Genomic DNA, 23,860 nt, shown 5'->3' with positions numbered 1-23,860 from the left:
GAAAGTGTATTCTGTTGTTTTGGGATGGATTGTCCTATAAATATCCATTAAGTCCATGTTGTTTAATGTATCATTTAAAGCTTGTGTTGCTGTGTTTATTTTCATTTTGGATGATCCGTCCATTGGTGAAAGTGGGGTGTTAAAGTCCCGACTATGATTGTGTTACTGTCGATTTCCCCTTTTATGGCTGTTAGCATTTGCCTTATATATTGAGGTGCTCCTATGTTGGGTACATAAGTATTTACAATTGTTATATCTTCTTCTTGGATTGATCCCTTGGTCATTATGTAATGTCCTTCTTTGTCTCTTGTAATAGTCTTTATTTTAAAGTCTGTTTTTTCTGATATGAGTATTGCTACTCCAGTTTTCTTTTTATTTCTATTTGCATGGAATATCTTTTTCCATCCCCTCACTTTCAGTCTGTATGTGTCCCTAGGTCTGAAGTGGGTCTCTTGTAGACAGCATATATACTGGTCTTGTTTTTGTATCCATTCAGCCAGTCTATGTCTTTTGGTTGGAGCATTGAATCGATTTACATTTAAGGTAATTATTGGTATGTATGTTCCTATTACGATTTTCTTAATTGTTTTTGGTTAGTTATTGTAGGTCTTTTCCTTCTCTTGTGTTTCCTGGCTAGAGAAGTTCCTTTAGCATTTGTTGTAAAACTGGTTTGGTGGTGCTGAATTCTCTTAGCTTTTGCTTTTCTGTAAAGGTTTTAATTTCTCCATGGAATCTGAATGAGAACCTTGCTGGGTAGAATAATCTTGGTTGTAGGTTTTTCCCTTTCATCACTTTAAATATGTCCTGCCAGTCACTTCTGGCTTGCAGAGTTTCTGCTGAAAGATCAGCCGTTAACCTTATGGGGATTCCCTTGTATGTTATTTGTTGTTTTTCCCTTGCTGCTTTTAATATTCTTTCTGTGTATTTAATTTTTGATAGTTTGATTAATATGTGTCTTGGCGTGTTTCTCCTTGGGTTTATCCTGTATGGAACTCTCTGTGCTTCCTGGACTTGATTGACTATTTCCTTTCCCATCTTAGGGAAGATTTCAATTATAATATCTTCAAATATTTTCTCAGTCCCTTTCTTTTTCTCTTCTTCTTCTAGGACCCCTGTAATTCAAATGTTGGTGAGTCTCATGTTGTCCCAGAGGTCTCTGAGACTATCCTCAATTCTTTTCATTCTTTTTTCTTTGTCCTGCTCTGCAGTAGTTATTTCCACTCTTTTATCTTCCAGGTCATTTATCTGTCCTTCTGCCTCAGTTATTCTGCTATTGATTCCTTCTAGAGAATTTTTAATTTCATTTATTGTGTTGTTCATCATTGTTTGTTTGCTCTTAAGTTCTTCTAGGTCCTTGTTAAACGTTTCTTGTATTTTCTCCATTCTATTTCCAAGATTTTGGATCATCTTTACTATCATTACTCTGAGTTCTTTTTCAGGTACACTGCCTATTTCCTCTTCATTCGTTTGCTCTGGTGGGTTTTTACCTTGCTCCTTCATCTGCTGTGTGTTTTTCTGTCTTCTCATTTTGATTAACTTACTGTATTTGGGGTCTCCTTTTCGCAGGCTGTAGGTTTGTAGTTCCTGGTGTTTTTGGTATCTGCCCCGTGTGGCTAAGGTTGGTTCAGTGGGGTGTGTAGGCTTCCTGGTGGAGACGACTAGTGCCTGTGTTCTGGTGGCTGAGGCTGCATTTTGTCTTTCTGGTGGGCAGGACCACATCATTGGTGTGTTTTGGGGCGTCTGTGACCTCTATGAATTTAGGCAGCCTCTCTGCTAATGGGTGGGGTTGTGTTCCTGTCTTGCTAGTTGTTTGGCATAGGGTGTCCAACACCGTAGCTTGCTGGTCATTGAGTGGACCTGGGTCTTAGCGTTGAGATGGAGATCTCTGGGAGAGCTTTTGCTGTTTGATACTACATGGAGCCAGGAGGTCTCTGGTGGACCAGTGTCCTGAACTCGTCTCTCCCACCTCAGAGGCACAGGCCTGACACCTGGCTGGAGCACCAAGCCCCTGTCAGCCACACAGCCTTTGCTTTCTTCTGCCAGTTTTCCCCAGGATTCTGCAGGCTCTGGAGCGAGTGGGATGTCCCACCTGGTCTTATCCTGGCCACCAGAAGCTCGTGAAGAGGTGGAAAAATAGTTTGCCCTCTTCTTTTTTTAGTGAGTGCTTGGCCGAGAACCCTTTTTTTTCTAGGGCACCTTGTAAATGGAAAAGCTTATCTGGGTTAGAAGTTCTTGCTGTGGCTGCTGTAATTCATGGTTATCTTGCGTAAGGTTAATTCGCTTTTCGGCCTTAAAAGAAAATTTATTCACCTGATGCCTCACACTGGGCCCATTCCAGCTTCAGTCTGGCCCCTATTTGTTGATCTTTATATTGGTACTACGCGGTCTTGATTTCTGTAAGTCTTGAAATCAGGTCGTATAAATTTTTCAAGATTCTCTCTCTAATTGTTTAGATTTTAGAAAACACTCCTCTCAGTGGTTCTGAGTGTGTAAGTATTATGTGTCTTTTGTTAAATTTGTTCCCTTGTTTTTGGCGACACTATTGCAAATTGAACTGTTTCTTAAAATTTCATTTTCTAATTGAGTTTATGAAGGTCACAGAATATAAGGTCATACAGAAAGCAATTATATTCCTATATACAAGCAATGAACAACTGATCACAGCAATTTGAAAAACAGTACCATTCATAATAGCTCGCCCCCTCCCCCAAATGAAATACTTAAGTATAAATTCATCGTAAAACACAGGATCTGTATACTGAAAACTACAAAATGGTGCTAAAAGAAATCCAAGAAGACCTAAATAAAGGGAGAGACATATGCTGTTTGTGGATTGAAAGACTCAACATAGTAGTGATACTTTTTTCCTCCAAAGTGATCTAGAGATTCATTGCAACCAATCATCAAAATCCCAACAGGATATTTTGTAGATATAGACCAGCCTATCCTGTAATTTATATATAAGGGCCAAGGAACTAGAATAGCTAAAACAAATTTGCAAAAGAAGAACGAAGGTAGAGGAATCACTTTTAGTATCAAGCTCCAGTAATCAAGACAGTGTGGGATTGATGATAGATCAGTGGAGAGGGATTGGGAGTCCTGAAGTAGACCACGTGAATATAGGCATTCGATCTTTGACAAAGGTACAAAATCAATTCATTGAGGAAAGGATGGTCTTTTCAAGAAATTGTTTTGTAGCAGTTGGTCATCCATCTGTAAAAAAATGAACCTTGATCGAAGACCTCACTCCTGATGCAAAGATTAACTTGAAGTGGATCATAGATGCAAATGTAGAACATAAAGGTATAAAACCTGTAGAAGAAAACGTAGGAAAAAGTTATTGTGACCTGGGGTTAGAAATGATGCCAAAAGCACAATCTATAACAAAAAAAATCAATAAATTGGGCTTTATCAAAATTAAAACTTTTACTCTGCCAAAAACACTGTCAAGAGAATTAAGAGACAAGCTACAGACTAGGAGAAAATATTTGCAGCCCACGTATTTGACAAAGGACTAGTGTCCAGATTATATAAAGAACTCAGTAATAAGAACTCTCAAAGCTCAACCAACTCAATTTAAAAATGGGCAAAGGACGTGAACAGACACTTCACCAAAGAGGATATAAGGACGGCAAGTAAACATGTGAGAAGATATTCAGCATTGTTAGCCGTTAGGCAAATGCAAATTGAAACCATGATCACAGACCAGTATGCACAGTGATAGAATTGCTAAAACAGAAAATCGTGACAGCATCAAATGCTGGCAACTGGAACCCTCGTGAATTGGTGGTGAGAATGCCAAATGATACCCCACTCTGAGTAACTGTTGGGCATTTTCTTATGAAGTTATATATACATTTAACCTTGTGACCCAGCAGTTCCACTCCTGGGTATCTACCCTAGTGAAATGAAAAATTTATGTTCACTCAAAAACCTGTACACAAATGTTCATAGCAGTTTTATATGATAGTGGAAACGTGAAAAAAACTCAAATGTCCTTCAAAGGATGAATGGATAAATGGAGTATGATGAAATAGTACTCATCAGGCAAAAGGAATGATACACGTAGCAGTTTGAATGAAACTGAAAGTTGTTATGCTACGTGAGACAAGCCAGGGTCAAAGGGTTATGTACTGCGTGATTCCTTTTATTTGACATTTTTGAAAAGGCAAAACTGTAGTGCTGGAAAACAGACCACTGGTTGTCAAGGGTTATGCATGAGGTGAAGGTTTGTATATCAGTGAGTAGTTCCAGGGAGCTTTTTGGTTGTTGGAACTGTATTGAACCCTCTTTGTGGTGGTGGTGTCACAAATCTATATGTGTTAACATTTGTAGAACTGTACAATAAAAGAAAAGAAGTCAGTTTTACCATATATGATAATAAAAAAATTTGTAAAGTGTCGCACTTCGTTCTGTTTTACGGATCTTTGTATGTGACCTCGTTTCTGTTTTGCAGTTTGCTTTTGCCTCCCCCGCCCCTACCTTTGCTTTGGCGTAGGTCACTATTATCCATTGGTCTCTACATTTGGTAGGACCTTTTAATTGGGAAGCCCATATTCCTCACTTCTGGGAGTTTTCTTGAATTTTATTGACCTCCCTTCCCCCATTTTCTCTGTTCTCCCTTCCTGAAAGTTTTCAGACTCTGGACTTCTTAGTTTGGTTTTCTAATTTTTCTTTTCTAGTTTCTTTCTTTTCTCTTTTTTCTTTTGTCTATATGTGGAGACATACTTATTTTTTAAACTGTACATCTCCTGTGTTTAATAACCAAGAGTTCATTTTTGTTGTTGTTCTCTGATTCTTTTCAATGGCATCCTATTCTTGTTTCAGTGTTGTAATATCTTCTCTTAATGGTAGTTTTTCTTCTTCCTCAATACTTGCTTTTTTTGTTGTTGTATACACTTCTAATTAGATACTTTCCTTCAATAGCTGATGGTCCTTCTCTGCTTATATTTAGGAGGAGGATGAGAATGCATATTGCAAGTTCATGGCCTGTTGTGGGGCTTGTCAACTTTGAGCTTCATTCTCCCCCAGTTTGGCTGAGCTATAGAGTTGGGGAACCCCCAAAGACAGTGTCATTTGCTGTTTCCTCTTGGTCTGGTTGGAGTCCTCAGGGAGGAGACTCTTGTGGTCTCCTGCATGGACGGAAGACCTGGTTCGGTGGAGGAGAGGGATCTGGTTCTCAGCATTCAGGGCATTCATTTAACCCCCCTATTTCCAGTCCAATTTCTAGTCCTTAATTGTGTCTCTCTATTGCTAATCCAGAGGCCATCTGTTTTACCTTTCAAAGAAATAAACCTTGAGTGTTCTACCATAGTGGCAGGAAGGATTCGGGGATCTAATTACTTCTGAAGCAGACTTTCAAGCAAAACTTATTTAAGCCAGTCGTCCTCCCCTCTTTCACTCCCACTTTCATAGGTATCTGGTGCTGCCAATTTGAGTCTTTCAGGGATTCTTCTATGTGAAATCGGATTGGTTCTTGTTTTATCCCCATGCTTAGCTTGCAGTTCACTTTTCTTTACTCGATCTGTAGAAGTGAAAAAGTTCTAGGTCTAGTGGACAGAAGTCTGAAGAATCATCAAGCAGAGCTCTAGTCATGGCTTCTCAGTCAGTTCCCAGACTAAGTCAGTTTACAGATACAGAACCCTTGCATAAAGGGGCCTCTGAGTCACCTTTAGGAAGGACCGTACTCTGCAGCCAAAAGTTTATATTGTTAATCTTTCTCCCAGCCCTTCCCAAAGTGTGTGACTGTGCACTGGGGAAAAGGGACTCATCAGATTTAGGGGGGATTACTGGACACAGGCTCTGAACTGATACTTATTCCAGGAGACCCAAAACATCACTATGATCCACCAGTTAAGAGTAGGAGCTTACGGAGGTCAGGTGATCAGTGGAGTTGTAGCTCAGGTCCTTGTCACAGTGGGTTCAGTTTATCCCCGAATCCACCCTGTGGTTATTTTCTCCAGTTCCATGATGCGTAACTGGAAGAGACGTATTCAGCACCTAGGCGAATCCCCACATTTATTTTTCCTGGATTTGCTAATTCATTCAGCATTCATCAGTTTGCCTTCCAGTTTACCAATTTTATTGTTATCACCTCTTCCCTTTTGTCTTCCCTGTCCTTGTGTGTCTATGACCATGCACACCCCCCCAGTTAAAAAAATTGTTTTAGTAGAGTTGCAGTAGGGAATGAGTTTGGTACATATGTTAAGTTCTATCTTTACCTGCAGCCTCCATCTATTGGGTTGACCAAAAAGTTCGGGCTTTTCTGAAAGATGCTGTGGAAAAACAGAACGAACTTTTTGGCCAACGCAATATATTATTTGGCTGGGTGTTGTTACATAATCCTATGGCTTTGAAGGCTATCCAACCTCATAAATTTATGCCTCAAGCCCTATTTCTCTTTCTTCTAAGCTCTAGACATGTATTTACAACTGCATATTCAACTTTTCTCGTAATATATCTGATACACATCTCAGATGCTTCATTCCCAACCCTCTCCTTGAAATGCCCATTTCTCATCCAATCTTCTTGTTCTCAATTAATACCACACTACCAGCCGCCCACTTGCTCAATCCCAAATTCCTTTCCTTCTTTCCTATATCACCTTCATCAACATCTCCTATTAGTTCTAGATTTAAATTATGTCCAGAATCCATCTCCTTCTCTCTGTCTTTATGGCTGCTACCTGATCTAAGCCATTTTCATTTCTCACCTGGTTCCATGCAGTAACCTCCCAACTGCTCCCTGCTTCCACTCTTGTCCTGCTACAATCCATTGTCTAGGTAGTAGCCAGAGTGAAAATTCTGAATTCTAAGTTAGGCCGAATGCCTTTCCTGATTCAACGTCCTCGTTGCCATACACTTTGAATCCTTATTGAATCCATCCACACTCCTTATTCTGTCCACAAGGTGCCTGCCTAACTCTTTGACTTTAGCTCCTGCCAAGGTCTTAATTGTCTCCTCTGCTCTGGTCACACAGGCCTTTTGGTTCATCAAATACACTAAGCTTGTTCCCTCCTTTGGGGCCTTAGCGGTTGCCATTTTATCTCCCTGAATATGCTTCGCCTGTATCTTCACGTGGCTCACCTCTCACTTCATTCAAGTCTCTGCTCAGTAGCATCCGCTTTGAGAAGCCTTCCCGGGCCACCCTGTCCACCTTTCTCCCAGATCCCCCACGTTACTCTCTATTACATCATCTTATTTATTTCCTTCTGAAAGTATCTCATTTTTTTTTTCTTTTGACTTTCTTGTTTTTCTCTAGCCATTTGAGTATGAGCCCTGTGAGGGCATTGGTTTGATCTATCTTGTTCCTTGGTGGTATCATCACACCCAGAGCAGAATCGGGCCCATAGTAGATAGATACTCAAAGACTGTTGGATGGTAGGTAGGAGGGTGGGTGAATAAATGTTTGTTGAGTTCTACGCTACTATTAGCATGTTGTTTCTTCTGGGACGTCTCAGAATTGAGCCTTTATTGTTTTTTTTGTTTTGTTTTGTTTTTTTTGTGTGGTACGCAGGCCTCTCACTGTTGTGGCCTCTCCCGTTGCGGAGCACAGGCACCGGACACGCAGGCTCAGCGGCCGTGGCTCACGGGCCCAGCCGCTCCGCGGCATGTGGGATCTTCCCGGACCGGGGCACAAACCCGTGTCCCCTGCATCGGCAGGCGGACTCTCAACCACTGCGCCGCCAGGGAAGCCCAGAATTGAGCCTTTATACAGAATTCCTTCCCACCTTGACTGATTCTACTTCAGAGTGCCTTTACGTGTCCCCATCTCTCCCTGCCAGTAGGTCTGTTTTAGGGCTCAAAGTTTGAATTCCCAAATAGCAGATTGTGGATCCTGTTTTCTACCTTTAGCCAAGAAGTCACACCTTCAGCCATAACTTATGCAGGAACCTGGATGACACTTTGGTGGAAGGACGACCAGTGCCCTTTCTCATCCCTCAGTCCTAATCCAGTATGGTGCTGGAGTGGAAACAAGAGATTGCAACTAGAGATGTAGTCCTGATGGCTCGCCTCTCAGTATTAGGAGTCTGCTTTTGCTTTTCTGCTCCCTTCCAATCATTTTTTTAAAATTTTTAACATCATTCTGTGCCAGCCGCTGTTAAAACTGAGGGTGAGATTTAGGTGTGGGGGGTGGGGAGGGTTGGTCAATCAGTTTCATTTCATCATCTTAAGAAAGGAATCGAGAGACTGCAAATTGTGAAGCCTCCTGTGTCCGGTCACCAGCTTTAAATATGATGCCTCCCAGTCCACTTGTCCTTGAGTCATGTGGCACCTAAATGCTTGTGGGTCCAGTCATAAGTTTCTTTTCAGTATCTGATGAAGTAGGGATGAACCCAGGAAATGACCCCTCTCTTCTCTTTGTTTTGTACAACTCAGGAGGTTCATCAAGAACGGATTGCATTGGAAAACCAACTGGAACAACTTCGTCCAGTCACTGTGTTGTGACCCCCAAGATTCAAGTAGCAGTGGGTGACCTTTCCTGCCAAGATCTTTCCTTTGAATGTTTCAACGCAGCTACTTGTCATAGATGTCTGAGACTGTGTCAAAAGCTCTTAGCGGCGGAATATAATCCATATCACCTTTTCTTTTGTGCTTCACGTGTACGTTTTACTGTGGTGGAAAAAATACAACTGATTATCACACTTGAAATTGTAACTATCAGTGGGATTTACCTCCCATTCTTAAGTACTTCCTCAAGGTGTTAGATGTTGCTCCTTACCCAAAACCAATCTTCTAGCAAATAAAAACAATTTAGAGCATTACTTATTTCAAGAATTTATGACTTGTACAAAACCTTGTAATCCAGTACCTTCAGGATGCTTGTTTTATTTTCGTATGTATATCATATACAGTAGATTGGTTTCCTGAATAATTGTGATTCCAACTGGATAGTCTTTGGCATGATGATAATACAAACAAAAAGGAGAAGAAAACAAAAGCATTAGCTTTAGACTGGCTCCGTGCCCTCCACCACTACATGCCAAAAATTGCTTCTCTAGTGCCATCTTGATATTATATCTAGCTATAAATAATACATGACTATTGTTTTCTATTGAATGGCAAAGACTTATTCAGTCTTTACACCTCTGTAAAGTAGTAGTTTTGTCCATGATCTATTTAACTTGGCCCAGCTAAGCCGTCAACCCAGACAACTCAGCCCTTTCATGTAGATTTTTGGGCAAGAGAAATCTGCCTGAGCTGCCTTGCCCGATCAAATTAAATAAATAGTTGCCAGGTCTCTACTTTTATCCTGCACGGGTTAACATATCTGTAAATGCATGAATTTGGAAACCACCCATCAAATGTGAACGGCTGATGAGACTGTTTGGACTGATAAATATTTGTTGTTTGAACCCAGGTGTTCAAACTAGGGAAGAAGGGGCAATGGTTGTTACCAGTAACGCAACAATCTCTGGTAGTTATTTTTGTCTTTGTTATTTTAACCCGGATCGTGAGTGTATTGGGTATGAAGAAATAATGAAAGAAAGCCGATCCTCACACTGGATATATGACTATTTTGTTCTCTGTGAAGTGTACCCTTGGGGAGGGGTTGGTTTATGTGCAGTTCAGAGGCGCCCAACCGACTCCAGTGTAAGTGATGTAAAACAGTAAGCTCAAATTGCAGGAGCCAGTACTCCATAGAAATTTACACAGCCTATGCTTCTCCTGTAAGCTCAAGTTGAAAGTGGGAATTGATCGGCCCTCCCAGGTGTCCGGCCTCGCCAGCTTTAACATCACTTCGGGAGACGGATGGCAAGACATGCGGTCTCTTGTGCATTTTGCCAATTTACCGATTCTTAGGATAGCGGGGTGGGGTGTGCTAGGGTCCTTTCTGAAGTGGTTTAGGATAGGTTTGCGGTTCGCGGGACTAAGCCTTTGATTTCAATAGAGTTGACAGCTTTTAGAAGAAGTAGGCTTTTGTTTTAATGCTTTCTTACTCCATTAAGCTTTATCAATAGCTTAATGACAGAAGAGAAACGCTCGAACGATGATGCTTTTCCAAAACAAACCAAATTGTTGATTCTGTTCTGTGCATATTAAAGGATTCTGAATTGCTCGGATTTTGAAAATCACGGGACTTGAACTATTTCTCTAGTCCCCCTTTCCTTCCCTTTTGGCTGCCTTTTGTGTCCCTGTGGGAGGGGTTCGGAGTCAGTTTAAACCCTTCCTAAGATTATGAATGGGTGAGTGCACATTTTTTAGGTAACCTCTTTTCACTTGTTCTGAGATCTGGGGGCTGCAACACATTTTATCAACAGTGTCCTTGTCACAGACGTTTCATTATCATGTTTGCCTTTTGTTCCATTCAATCCAGGAAAGACTAGCATATGCACTTCATCTCATAGTCTTCCAGGACATATGCACACACTCCAGATAGCACTTCATATCCATTAAGCAGACATATAAACTAAAGAATGTTAGTCTATGTTATGCATTTTTAAAATATTGACATGTTTTTCTCCCATCAAGCCAAGGCCAGAGTGAGCCAAATTCGGAGGTTGGGGTTTTGTTTAGTTAGCTTGGATTTCATTAAATGAAAAAACTTGCATTGGACAATCGAAGCCTCATGCATTGCACAGTCTAACCAGTAATTTAACACAGGCATTGCATTAAAGCCCACACCAATAATATCTCCACCCCACCTTCTTGACTGAAGAGTGACCACAGTTTCTTAGTTGCCTAGAAGTGGATTTTTAAAAAAACAATTACACCCCCCCGACACACACACAGAACCTGATATTACCTAACTAGCGCTCATCCTCTCTTTCTCTATTTTCGTAGGATGTATACTTTTATTTAATTTAGGATTATAACTCCTGATAATGTTTCTGTGTGCCTTTAATATGATTTATAGGAAGGCTGGGTTGTTGATATCACCATTATACCTCTTCTATAAAACTACTCAAGCGTAAGACCTTGTTGAGCAGAAGTCTCTGGGCAGAATGTTGATGTTGCCCCCATCCACGGGGGTTTAATAACCTTATTGTTAAGTGGTCTTCCTCCATGGGAGTCCCATAGTCCCAAGGGTGAAAACACGGTAGGAGTAGATCACCAGCTTATTGGGTACCTCAGTGTCTCTGGTAGTGGCTTATTGCTTTGGCCACCTCCCTATCCAGCAGCCATGAAGCAAACCCAAAAGGTAGATTTCTGGAATTGGGGAGTGTGTTGGAATCAAGGCAGACATTTGCCTTAGTTGGAGGGATCTGACTGCTTTATAAATATTAGAGAAGTGCTTTGGGTCTGGTTAGGAGAAGGAGGCAACTTAGCTGGGAGCTGTGCCCATTTTCTTCTCATTGCACAGTAGGATGTCAGAGATGAGAGGACCCCTTCCCATATCCTGCATTTGCTTGTGGGGAGACCAAGGCCCTAAGAAACCACAGTTCCTAGTCCAAGAATCCATAGAAGGAGGGAGCTGGTGGCAGAGTTGGGATTTTCTGGATTCTCAGTCGAGTCCTCTCGCCACTAGCATTACTAAAAATAGATTAGAAGGGTTTTTTTCTATGTACCATGTTGAATTTTATTTACTTAATTTATCAGTCTTAAAATATGAAAACAGGTCTTAGTGAGCTTTAGATCTAGATAATTCTCTTGGATTGAAGCAAAAACTAAAATCTGAAGAGAAGGAATATGATTGAAGTATTTGTTCTTCAGAACACCTCATCTTTCATGATGCAGTAAATTACCCTGAGTTTCTTGGCAGAACTTTTGACAGCTGTTGCTTTGAATAGATTCCATTCCTGTATTCCTTATGGGAGTTTGTTTTTAAAATAGACTACTGTGATTGAAATGAACTCAATATGTAGTAAGTTATAGTTTTCTTCAATATATCTTGGGTTACTTGGGTTGCAAATGTTCAGTTTCAGTACAGTTTAGGGTGAGTAATCAAAAACATGGATTTTTCTTTGATTTCCTAGTAGCGTCTGAACTATCATGAAACATTCTTCTCTTCATGTGACTTGATTCTAGTCTGTTTCTAAATGATATTTGTCCATTTCTTAGATGAGCTCACAACCATGGTAATGATAGATGTGCTCTTAGAATATCAATAAGAAAAGAATCTGGAATGGATGTTTTCCTTGAAATTAAGACAGCCATTTGCAAATGTAGTAGTTGGAAAGATCTCAGTTTCATTACAACACCTTAGAGCTAAAAACATTTGTTCAGCACAGGCTAGAATCACACCTCCTGACAAGATATCACTAAGGGAATTTGGTTTGTAAAATATTAAAGAAAAAGAATTACAGATATCATAGCACCCAGATCTTCCCATATTGCTGAGAAGTAGGGCTCAGTAGGTTGTGGTTTGAACATTATGAATGTGAACAAAATGAAATCTCTGTTGAGAGGTCTTTTTCTTCTCTAGTTAAAGAGAACATGCTAGTAACTTTGGTTTCTCTTTCCGACTGGTTTACTCTGTTTCAAGTGTACTCTTTTGAAACTGATTTCAAAGGATCGCTTGAATTTACACTTTAGTTATGGGTGCTTTGTTACAGATTTTTGCCTCAGTGTGGTTCAAATTCCTAGTGAGAGGTGGGGGGATGTGGGCTTTTGCAGTCCTGAAGTGGCATATTCTGCTTCCCCTTCAGCCCAGGCTAAGGGAGGCTGCCCACCAACGGCCACAGATTAGTCATCCATGGCAGTTCATGAGAGTCTTACTCTAGGAGCCTCCCCGCTTTGCTGTTTGCAGTGAGAAATGTAGCTGGTTATGTGACCCTCCCAAGAGCAACTGTAAGAACAGCAGACCAAGAGGGGCAGACATGAAGAGCAATACCAACTGATTCTCCCCAAAATAGACTTTCAGAGGTTGCCTTAGTAAGTGTTCCCTGAAACAGCCAGTCTGTGAATGTGGGGAGACATCCCAGGTGCACGGTCACTTTTAGGCTTGTCTCGTTATTTTCTACATTTACTGACGCATATGATTGATAAAGGAACCTTTTCCGAAAGGCATTACAGCGTTTCAATCGACAGGATTTGTTCTAGTGACAGAAGTCTTGCTCTGCTCTCAGCACTTGAGGAGTGTTTAGTTTTTGCGTTTTGGGGGTTCTACTGCCCTGCTCTAAGCTAAGTTCAGGACTGTGGGAGGTTGGAGCAAGTGGTTTATGATTCTGAAGACCGGAGGACACTGGAACTTAAGCAGGCCAGAACTGGAGTTTGAGGGCTGCAGTAGGGAAACTTCTGGTCCCAGTTCTGTCCTAAAGCACTATGTCAGACATCAGGACTGGACCCTAAAGCTCCTTCAGGGAGCCCTGACCTGGGAATGGGACAGGTGGCGCAGGGACCGCCTTGTATGGAGACTGGATCCACTGAGTTGTGTTGGTTTTATTTTGTTTTAAGGTAACTTGTGTGAGGGCTTCAGCTGCAGCCAGCCTGGGAGCTGGGGTGTACCCTTACCTTTAGCCATTCTTTTTGTCTTCAGCACAAATCCAGTGTTCAAGTGAGCCAGAGGTGGGAAGAGCCCTTTTACTCCTTGTAGCCGTGGGCCTGGAGAGATAATGAGTTGATGGTCTATTTTAACCTCGAAAGTAAAAATGTATATTTTTTCACTACAGTTACATTGAACAGTAAAATGAGGAACAGCAAAGTATATATTTGATGCCTTCTGTCTTTTCATGATAATGTGCTAACAAGTTGTGTTAGTATTTTACTCAGCCAGAGTCTCATTCGTGTGCTAAGCATTGGGAACTGTATGTACATTGATCTTAAATATAAATAAACACAGGGTGTCCTATATTTGGATTGTGACTTGTCGACTCAAGCTAACCTTACTGCCTCTCTTTCACACTTGTTGGAAAGTCTGTGGAGAACATAGTAGGTTGAGAATCTCCAACTCTGGAGAATGTACATGCTGTGAAACTGGGGTGCTATGTGAAAAAATAAATGTCTGATAACGAAGCGTGGCTCTGGTGGAGTCTTAGCGTCAGTCAGTATATTGTGGTCCGCATTTGGTCTCGTGTATTTAATGCAAGTGACGTGAAAAGGAGTTGGAGGTCTTCCCAGTTAAATCAAAGTCTGAGATCTGGTTATTTTCACCTCCTGGTGATCTGAGCTGGGTCCTTAAATATCTGTGCACACTTGACACTCGGCATTCATGGGGTATCATGGCCAGCTCACAGTGCATTTTAAAGTTCCACCGAACTGAAAACTTGGATTAATCTAGGGTCAAGTTTTTTGCCTCATCTTCTTGACATTCTTTTTTGCGGTACGCGGGCCTCTCACTGTTGTGGCCTCTCCCGTTGCGGAGCACAGGCTCCGGACGCGCAGGCTCAGTGGCCATGGCTCACGGGCCCAGCCGCTCCGCGGCACGTGGGATCTTCCCGGACCGGGGCACGAACCCGTGTGCCCTGCATCGGCAGGCGGACTCTTAACCACTGCGCCACCGGGGAAGCCCTCTTCTTGGCATTCTTTGTGCTCAGAAATGTTTCCATCATAATGCCCTTACCTAGCGTGCAAGGGAAGGGGAGGGATCAGGAAGGGTTGGTTTTAAATCCCCACCAGATAACCTGGCACCCCAGTTGCAGTTTCTTATCTTTAACACTTGGGTAATTTGAGGAGCCACCAGTCTCCTATCAGGTAGGAGTTTTATTCCGTACTGTGAATGCAAATTGGCCACACATAGGATATTTCCAACCTAGTGGTTCCAAATGCCAAACTAACTCTGGAAGAATCATGCATGATTTGGCTTATAAGCTTGAGCACTGGAGACCACCAGGCCCTGACCGTTCCCAGGGATCTGAGATCATCTAGGCAAGTGGTTCCCAAGTCTGGTCCCCAGACCATCATCAGGGAACTTAACTCGAAATGCAAATTCTTGGGACCCACCCCAGACCAACTGAATTAGGAACCCTGGGAATGAGCCCGGCAATCTTCCTGTTAACGAGCCCTCTAGGGGACAGTGATTGCTCACTAAAATTGAACTACTGATCTTGCTAACCACATTTTACAGTCGGGGACACTGGTGCAGAGAGGCAAAGGTGACTTATCTAGGGTCTCAGCTAATTCTGAGCAAAGGGTAAAAATGTTCCCAGGGCCGACTTTCTGCTGTGCTACAGTGTCCATTCATAAGTTTGTTCCCTCTCCTGACCTTCCTTCCACAGATATTTACTGTGGCCCTACTCTGTATCAAACACTATGTTAAGAGCTCGAGATGAGACCTATAGGACAGAGTCCCTTCCCTCAAGGAACTCACAGAGACCAGATGACTTGCAAGGCAGTGCGGGGTAGGCGCTATGATGTATTAGTCAGTGCCAGCTAACTGCTGTCTATAACGAAGAGCCCTGAGAGTTCAGTGGCTTGACGCAATGAAAGTTTCTCATTCAATGTATAGTCCAGAGTGGATGTTCATAGTCGTGCCATTTTTCTTTGTGGTTATGTAGGGACCCAGACCCCTTCTATGTGTGCTTCCGTCTTCCTCTAGGGCTAGAGAGTTTTCTCCTTTTCGCCAGTGTGTGGAAGAAACAGAGAACTGTAGAGAGGACACAATTTCTCTTCACACATCACTTCTATGCATATTTCATTTCCTGGAGCTCGGTCATGTGACAGGAGTTAACTGCAAGGGTGACTGGGACATGTAGTCTAGCTGTGAGCTCAGGAGGAGTAAGTGGCGGTGAACACAGCATCCGCCAGAAGGCACAAAGCCAGGTGGCTCTGAGAACACACAGGAGGGGCATCTAATTCAGACTGTGGCAATCCAGGAAGGCTTCATGGAAGTCTTAGAAGAGGGAGCGTTAAGCAAGAAAAAGAGGGTGTTCCAGGAAGAGGGAGCTGTGTGTGCTAAGGCAAGGCTGGAAAAGAGCGTGCCACCTTCTGGGAACTGCAAAAGAGTCTCCTCTGGACGGAATGAGGGGAGGAAGTGGCCAGAGTCAGGCACAAGGCCAGAAGAGAAGGCCTTGCATGTCCCAGGAAGGCGTAAAGCACCAGCCGTTGCAGCCCGCTTTGAGATTTAAGCACAGTGAATGATGTCACTTCACTGATATTCAAGGAGTGGTTTGTGTTCTCCCAATTTTTTTTCCCCAACCTCCTGCTGAAATGCTTCACTGGAAGCTTGTAAACTAGTGTTTATGGCATGAACCAAGCCCGCTAGTTTGATCTGTTACATTTCTGGCATGCGTTTGGACAAAGGGGCAAAGCCCAGAACACAAGGGCGTAAGCCCTGGTAGGCAGGAGTCCTACCAGATGACATGAGACTTTATCCATCCTCAACTCTTTCTTTGGGGGCAGGGGGAGATATCAGGGGCTCTGAGGTGACCGAGAGGTGCAAGGTCCCCCTCTCCCCCTTTTCTTTGGTGAGAAGGCTTATCAAAGTACAGAAATGAAGAGTTTAGAAATGAAGCTGAAATATCCAATTCCATTTGAATAAGGATTCTCAGTTGAGTTTATTTAACAATTTTGAAAAATCCCTGAGCCTGGAGGGGAAATGCTCCAAGTATAGCATCTCAATGGCTAAATGCAACTTCAGAGAGCCCTTCCGTATTGCTTTGTAAATATAAGGTGTTCTGGAAGAGCCAGCTTTAGTGTTTGCAGGTATTGGAGTGGTTTTCCCCTCCCTGCATTTTTCTTTCAAACACTGAATAAAAAGTATCTTTGAGAATAAGATTGTAACCCAGATATACATTCCTTTATTTGCCCTGAAATCCTCTTAGCAGATTTGATAGGAAAAAGGAATTGGCACAGAAGCTGTATAAAATTTTCAAGGTTCACCTGTGAATATCCTGTAGCATTATAAGCAAAAGCAACATCAGCAGAGGACATAAATATTTGTGTGTGTGTGTGTGTGTGTGTGTGTGTGTGTGTAAAATATTTATGTTCTCTGCTGATGTTGCTTATGCTTATGATTATAAATATGTATTAAAAAAATAACGACAGTAATCATTTGGAACATAGACCAAGAGAATCGGGGGCAGGAGGAGGGGTGTTTTATCACTGACAAATGTCTAAACAATTTTGGAAGTGCTGGTGCACGCTGATTAATAAAAGCAGACTGACTTTTAGTCAAATTTATTAATGTTTTTAAATTTTCTACCGAAAATGTACCCCTTATTCTCGTAACTGCGTGGACTGCTCCCATCCTTGGGACATCACTGGGGAACAGGGTACAGGCCTCCACCCCTGCATTAGACTTCATCAATGCTATGAGGCTGAAGGAAAGCCAAGGGGAAGAAAGATAATGCTTGGGGAATGAAATAAAGGGACCACAAAGCAAATTAAAGACAGATACGGAGAATAGTGATGCAGGACCTTTGAAATGCAAATGAAATTGGCTTGAACCTCAACCCACGTGTGCTGAGAGCCTGCATCTTTATCTTTCTGGAGATTCTGAGAGGCAGAGGTAATGGTGAAGGAGCTGATGTTTTTATCCTAGTCACTCGGAATGGGAAAGGGGCAGAATTTATAGACTATTTAGAGAGATGGGAGCTTTTTTAAATAGTTTATATCTAGGGCCACACATTGCACAACTCTAGGGGACATTGTTCTTATATTTTACACAGAAGATGCCCCTTGGAGTTTGTGAAGCCGCTGTCCTGCTCACAGCTCCCCGTGGCACCATCCACTCTTTCTCTGTCGGTCTTCCTCTCCTTCTTTGTAGATCTCTTGTTCTGCGTGTTGAGGGAAGGTGGGTAGATGGGAACTGCGGGGGTCCTGCCTGTGTTCCTAACCCAGGGCCCATACCCCCTACACATCTCCCTTCCTTTTTCCTGTTTGTGCTCTGGGTCTAGGCCAGCAGTTCTCAACCGGGTGCGATTCTGCCTCTGCTCCCAGGGAACGTTTGGCAACGTCTAGAAACGTTTTTGGTTGTCACAACTCGGGAGAGCATCTAGTGGGATCCAGGGATACTGCTGAACATCCTTCAGTGCCCAGGACAGTCCCACCACCAAGAATGATCTGGCCCGCAGTGTCAGTAGTGGGCATATTGAGAAACCTGCTCTGGAGGAGCCCCTCGGCCATCCTTCCGTCTCCCTCAATTATCCAGAGCTATGCAGCCTTCTCACCATCACCAGGAACGCCTCTTCATATGGCCAGAGCTACGGCAACAGGCTCTGCTAAACTAGTCCATTCGTTCAAATACGCCCAGGATCCAAGCAGCAAGGTAGATGAGTGAAGCAAGTCCAGAGTAAGATGAGAGATGTCAGTGGCCCATCTTCCTCAGTGGTGGGGAGCGGTAGGTGGGGCCTGTCACAGATTGGAGCTTGCACACCGTGTCTAGAAAGGCAGCTCTAGACTACTGCCATACAGGCTTCTGTGTTGCTAGATTTCTGATTCTTTGAGAGAGGCTCAATATCTCATCTCCCTTAACCCCCAGAAAGTCCCTTTTCTGTTATTTTTCATTGAGGCTTAACATTGATCCATACATACGTGCACCAGTGTTAAGTGTCCATCCCAATGAATAGTCAAGATAATCTTGAAGAACAGATTGCAAGACTTACAGTACTAGGTTTCAAAACTTACTAGAAAGTCACAGTAACTGAGAATGTGGCATTGTTGCACATGTTAGACAAAAAGAGCAATGGTACGGAATAGAGAGGCCAGAAACATCCACACATATATGATCCCTGGATTTACAATAAAGGCACCATCATAATCCAGTAGGGGGTGGTGGGGAAAGGGTGTTTTCAATAAATGGCGCTGGAGCAATTGGATATCCACATGGCAAAAAATGAACCTGGATCCCTACCATGCCCCCAGATTATTTCAGTATGGGTCTTAGATCTAAATGTGAAAGGTAAAACGATAAAGCTGCTAGAAGAGAGCATAGGATAATATCTTCATGAATTTCATAAAGAGGTTTTTTTTTTTAAACAGGGCATACAAAGCAGTCGCCATAAAGGAAAAGACTGATAAATTGAAATTAGGAACTTCTGTTTGTCAAAATTCACAACTAGGAGAGTTTTGGCACACTGCAGAACAGTAGAACTTATTTGCAATACATCTGTCAAAGGTTTCTTGCCTATTTTTTTTTTATATGTTGGCCACTATTTCCAATTTAAAACACTGAGGGGGGAAAAAAACCCCACTGTGCAGGCTAACATTCTGCAGGCCAAACAAAACATGTCTGCGAGCCAGCTCGGCCCCTGCGTGGCCAGTTTGCAACCTCACCTTTAGCGGCATAGGAGAATGATAGAAGCTCTCACATTTCCGTATTTTCTCATTCTTTCCTTACCAGCCTCTGTAAGGGGAAGAAACAATGTAGAGATCTATTTCTCAATAATAAGAATTTTTCCCTTGATGGCAGAATGGCTGATAATGAATTTAGCTTCTAAGTAGCACTTCCCTCCCTCTGATAGACACAGTAATTTAAAAAAATATTTAAAATATGATTTGATCAAGTTTTTTAAAAAATTGAAGTATAGTTGACTTACAATGTTGTGTTAGTTTCAGGTGTACAGCAAAGTGATTCAGATATATATATATATATATTTTTTTTCTGTTTCAGATTCTTTTCCATTATAGGTTATTACAAGGTATTGAACATAGTTCCCTGTGCTATACAGTAGGATCTTGTTGTTTGTCTATTTTATATATGGTAATGTGCATCTGTTGTTCTCAAACTTCTAATTTATCCCTCCTTCCCCTTCCCTTTGGTAGCCATAAGTTTGATCAAGTATTTTTAATTGGCCTCCACTGTGTGTTCAGCCTGCTGGGCTCTGTGAAGTCCACAGCTGATCCGTTTTTCACTCTGCTCTCTAACTCTAAATTTTCTCAGCATCCCTGGAAGTCAGCTTCAAGCTGCAGTGAGGCAGAAGACGTGGAGAAATAGAGGTTAAACTTTTAACATTTTGAGCTCATTAATGTCCAACTTCCTTATTTTCGACCTCCTTCCCTAACTCTGGTTTCAGCCTCCTCCTTTTATTCTTCTCCCAAGCACCACTCTTCCTTAATTCTCTGATGGTCCAGTTGGAGGCAGTGGCGTCGGGTGGGAGGATAATTTCCTATTGTCACCTCTTCTGATCCCACTGTTAGAATGAATAAGAAGAGGTAGCCTGAAGGATGGCGTTCTGGCAGCATAGCACACTGGTTAAAAGCATGAGGTTGGGAGTTTGCCTGGACTCAAATCCTGGCTCCATCTCTTTTATTTATTCATTTACATTCTTTTTAAAAAACATTCTTTTCCATTATGGTTTATCATAGGATATTTTCTTTAAATTTTTCTTTTATTTTAAAATTTTACTTATTTTTGGCTGCACTGGGTCTTCATTGCTGCGTGCGGGCTTTCTCTAGTTGTGGTGAGCGGGGGGCTACTCTTCGTTTCAGGGTGCGGGCTTCTCATTGCAGTGGCTTCTCTTTTGTTGTGGAGCACGGGCTCTAGGCGCGTGGACTTCAGTAGTTGTGGTGTGTAGGTTCAGTAGTTGTGGCTCGCGGGCTCTAGAGCACGGGCTCAGTAGTTGTGGCGCACGGGCTCAGTAGTTGTGGCTCATGGGCTTGGTTGCTCCGCAGCATGTGGGATCTTCCCGGACCAGGGCTCGAACCCATGTCCCCTGCACTGGCAGGTGGATTCTTAACCACTGCACCACCAGGGAAGTCCCTACCATAGGATACTGAATATAGTTCTCTGTGCTCTATGGTAGGCCCTTATTGTTTATCCCTTCCGTATATAAAAGCTTCCATCTGCTAACCCCAACCTCCCACTCCGTCACTCCTCCAACCCCAACCCCAACCTCCTCCCCCTTGGCAACCACAAGTCTGTCCTCTATGTCTGTGAGTCTGTTTCTGTTTCATAGCTAGGTTCATTTGTGTCATATTTTAGATTCCACATATAAGTGATATCATATGGTATTTGTCTTTCTCTGTCTGACCTACTTCACTTAGTATGATAATCTCTAGGTCCATCCATGTTGCTGCAAATGGCATTATTTCATTCTTTTTATGGCTGAATAGTATTCCATTGTATGTACATACCACGTCTTCTTTATCCATTCATCTGTCAATGGACATTTAGGTTATTCCCATGTCTTGGCTATTGTGAATAGTGCTGCTATGAACATAGGGGTGCATGTATCTTTTTGAATTATAGTTTGTCTGGATATATGCCCAGGAGTGGGATTGCTGGATTGTATGGTAGTTCTATTTTTTGTTTTCTGAGGAACTTCCATACTGTTTTCCACAGTGGCTGCACCAATTTACATTCCCAACAGGGCAAGAGGGTTACCTTTTCTCCACACCCTCTCCAGCATTTGTTGTTTGTAGACTTTTTAATGATGGCCATTCTGACTGGTGTGAGGTGGTACCTCACTGTAGTTTTATTTTTTTTAAAAAAATATTTATTTATTTATTTATGGCTGCGCTGGGTCTTCGTTGCTGCGCGCGGGCTTTCTCTAGTTGTGGCGAGTGGGGGCTACTCTTCATTGCGGTGCGCAGGCTTCTCGTTGCAGTGGCTTCTGTTGTTGTGGAGCACGGGCTTTAGGTGCGAGGCTTCAGTAGTTGCAGCACTTTGGGCTCAATAGTTGTGGCTCGTGGGCTCTGGAACACAGGCTCAGTAGTTGTGGTGCACTCAGTTAGTGGCTCCGCGGCATGTGGGATCTTCCTGTACCAGGGCTTGAATCCGAGTCCCCTGCATTGGCAGGCGGATTCTTAACCACTGTGCCACCAGGGAAGCCCTCAGTGTAGTTTTGATTTGCATTTCTCTAATTAATAATTTGCAGTGTTGAGCATCTTTTCATGTCTGGCTCTGTCTCTTAATAACTGTGTGATCTTAAGTAAGTTACTTGCTTCTCTGTGCCTCACTTCCTCATCCATAAGTTACCAGTAATAGTGCCTATATGTTAATATAAAGCACTTAGAATAGTGCCTAGTAAGCGTTAGACATGTGTTTATTAAATTAAAAATTGACAGTTGGTGGTTGTCAGGCCTTGGCATTGTGTCCAGTGTTGGGAAGTAGAAGACACAGGAGCTCCTATCTCAGAGATCATCTCAGAGCCCCAAAGCCCTGGTTTCAAGATGGGCAAACAGCTTGGCCAAACTGCTCTCCCCTTCTTCAAACTGGCCAAAATGTGACCACTGGGTCATTTGATGACATTCTTCTTGTGGAGCCTGGTAATGGCTGAAATCCGAAGCCCATCAGAAGACGATTAAGGTCATTCTGTGGAGTATTCTCTCTCCTAAAATTTAAAACTAGAATTATTATGCAGATGAGGAAGTTTTTAACCCTGAGAAGTGAAGTAACTTACTTAGGACATGGCAGCATGATAGAGAAAAGCCTAGATTTCCTTGAACAGACTCTTAGTAGAAATACGGATATTAAAGGATGCTGGTGGGGGCTCAGAAGGATTAAGGACAATTACAGAGAAAGCCTAAATACCATAGAAAAACTGAGTAGAAATCTGGACTAGGAGGCCATGAGGAATGGATGCATGTGGAATGGATGGGAGTCATGGGGGCCACCAGAGGGTGGATCGTGCTAAGCAGAATTTTGGCCCCAAGGATCCTAGCCCTGTGGTATTACTCCTGTAGTTATGTTACATGGTAAAGGGGACTTTGCCGATGTAATTTTGGTTGCTAATCAGCTGACTTTAAAGTAGGGGAATTATCCAACAGGCCCAATATGGTCACATAAGCTCTTAAATGCAGAAGAGGAGGACAGAGAGATGTGAAGCGTGAGAAGGACTTGCAGGTGGAAGGGGCAACGTGATGAGGAATGCAGGCGGCCAAAGAAATTGAGAGAGGCTTCTAGCTGACAGCCAGCAAGGAAACAGGACATCAGCCCTGTAGTCACAAGGAACTGATTCTGCCAACACCTTGAATGTGCACGGAAGCAGATTCATCCCCAGAGCCTCCAGAAAGGAATACAGCCCTGCCACACCTTGATTTTGTTTTTGAGAAACGCTAAGCAGAAGACTCACTTGAGCCATGCTGTACCCAGATATCTGATTTCCAGAGGTGTAATATAAGAAATTTATGTTGTTTGAAAACACTAAATTTGTCAGAATTTGTTACAGCAGTGATAGGAAACTAATACAAAGTCCTTATTCTACCAAGAATTTCCTGGGTTTGGAGTAGGAAGGGATAGGGGAGAGGCCAAAACATAAAAAGCCCTTTCTGACCTCTCCCAGCATTCATAGTTTTTATGAGACTGTCTTGAAAAGTTTAAAAAAAGGTCATAGAGGTACAATGGGTTCTTCTAGTGGGTTTCTAGAGGAGATTCTGTTCCTATCTACATCAGTCCTGCAGGGTTATTATTTACTCCCCAGTTCGTGAGCCTGGCCATGAAAGCAGCATTTCTTAGCACAGTTATAAATAGATGCTGTAACAATGACATTAGGAAAGTGAGCATCAGATGGCTGGACTGTGTGGGGTGGGAGTTAGGAGTCCCTGGAGACTCCCACGTCTTCCAGAGGAGGACCCTAGGGCCAAGTACTGGCTCCTGGGCCCCAGATGTCCACAACACAGAACAGAAGGAGAAAGAGCAAGAGATCTGGGATCAGAAGGCCTGGGCCGGAGGTTTGCTGATCACTTCCAGGCTGTGGCTGTGTGACATTCACTTCTCCTAACTTCTTCTTGGCTTCCTATCACAAAGTGGAGACGAGAAGACCCACCTTAAGGAACTGTAGCCCCAATTAAATAACACGATGCACGTGGAAGCATTTTGTCAGCTGTACAGACAGCATCACATAAGTCACGGTTGGGATTTGTGACAGCTGTGATACTGACACAAAACTTAAGTCAACGGACATCAGTTGAGTTCTTCGTACAAAACATCTTGGAGAGCATAAAAGAGACCCTGCCATGGCTCCTGCTGATGGCAGATGTGGCTGCCGACATGGGACCCCCCCACAGCCGTATCTCCAGTATCCCAGAGGATCGCTACCTTCTTCATGGCTCCAGTGTGGGGCAGAGGCAGGAAGTGGAAAGCTGCCTCCTACCTCTTT

General features: G+C 42.8%; 1 protein-coding gene across 6 annotated transcripts in view; it reads left to right on the top strand.

Annotated features, from left to right (window-relative positions):
• Positions 1–13,900, top strand: part of REPS2 (RALBP1 associated Eps domain containing 2) — a 233,760-nt gene extending 219,860 nt beyond the window's left edge. For all 6 annotated transcript variants that reach the window (XM_027095715.1, XM_027095714.1, XM_027095710.1 and 3 more), the window contains one exon: positions 8,379–13,900. In XM_027095715.1, the coding sequence (XP_026951516.1) occupies positions 8,379–8,447 (69 nt within the window). In that variant the 3' untranslated portion in view covers positions 8,448–13,900. The remainder of the gene's footprint in view (positions 1–8,378) is intronic.
• The last annotated feature ends 9,960 nt before the right edge of the window (positions 13,901–23,860 follow it).

Source organism: Aethalodelphis obliquidens, unplaced genomic scaffold (genome assembly GCF_003676395.1).
Source record: "Aethalodelphis obliquidens isolate GAN/ISIS:26980383/991018 unplaced genomic scaffold, ASM367639v1 scaffold94, whole genome shotgun sequence".
Taxonomy (NCBI): Eukaryota; Metazoa; Chordata; class Mammalia; order Artiodactyla; family Delphinidae; genus Aethalodelphis; species Aethalodelphis obliquidens.
The sequence above is the reverse complement of the archived record's forward strand: the minus strand, read 5'-3'. Positions and strand labels throughout refer to the sequence as shown.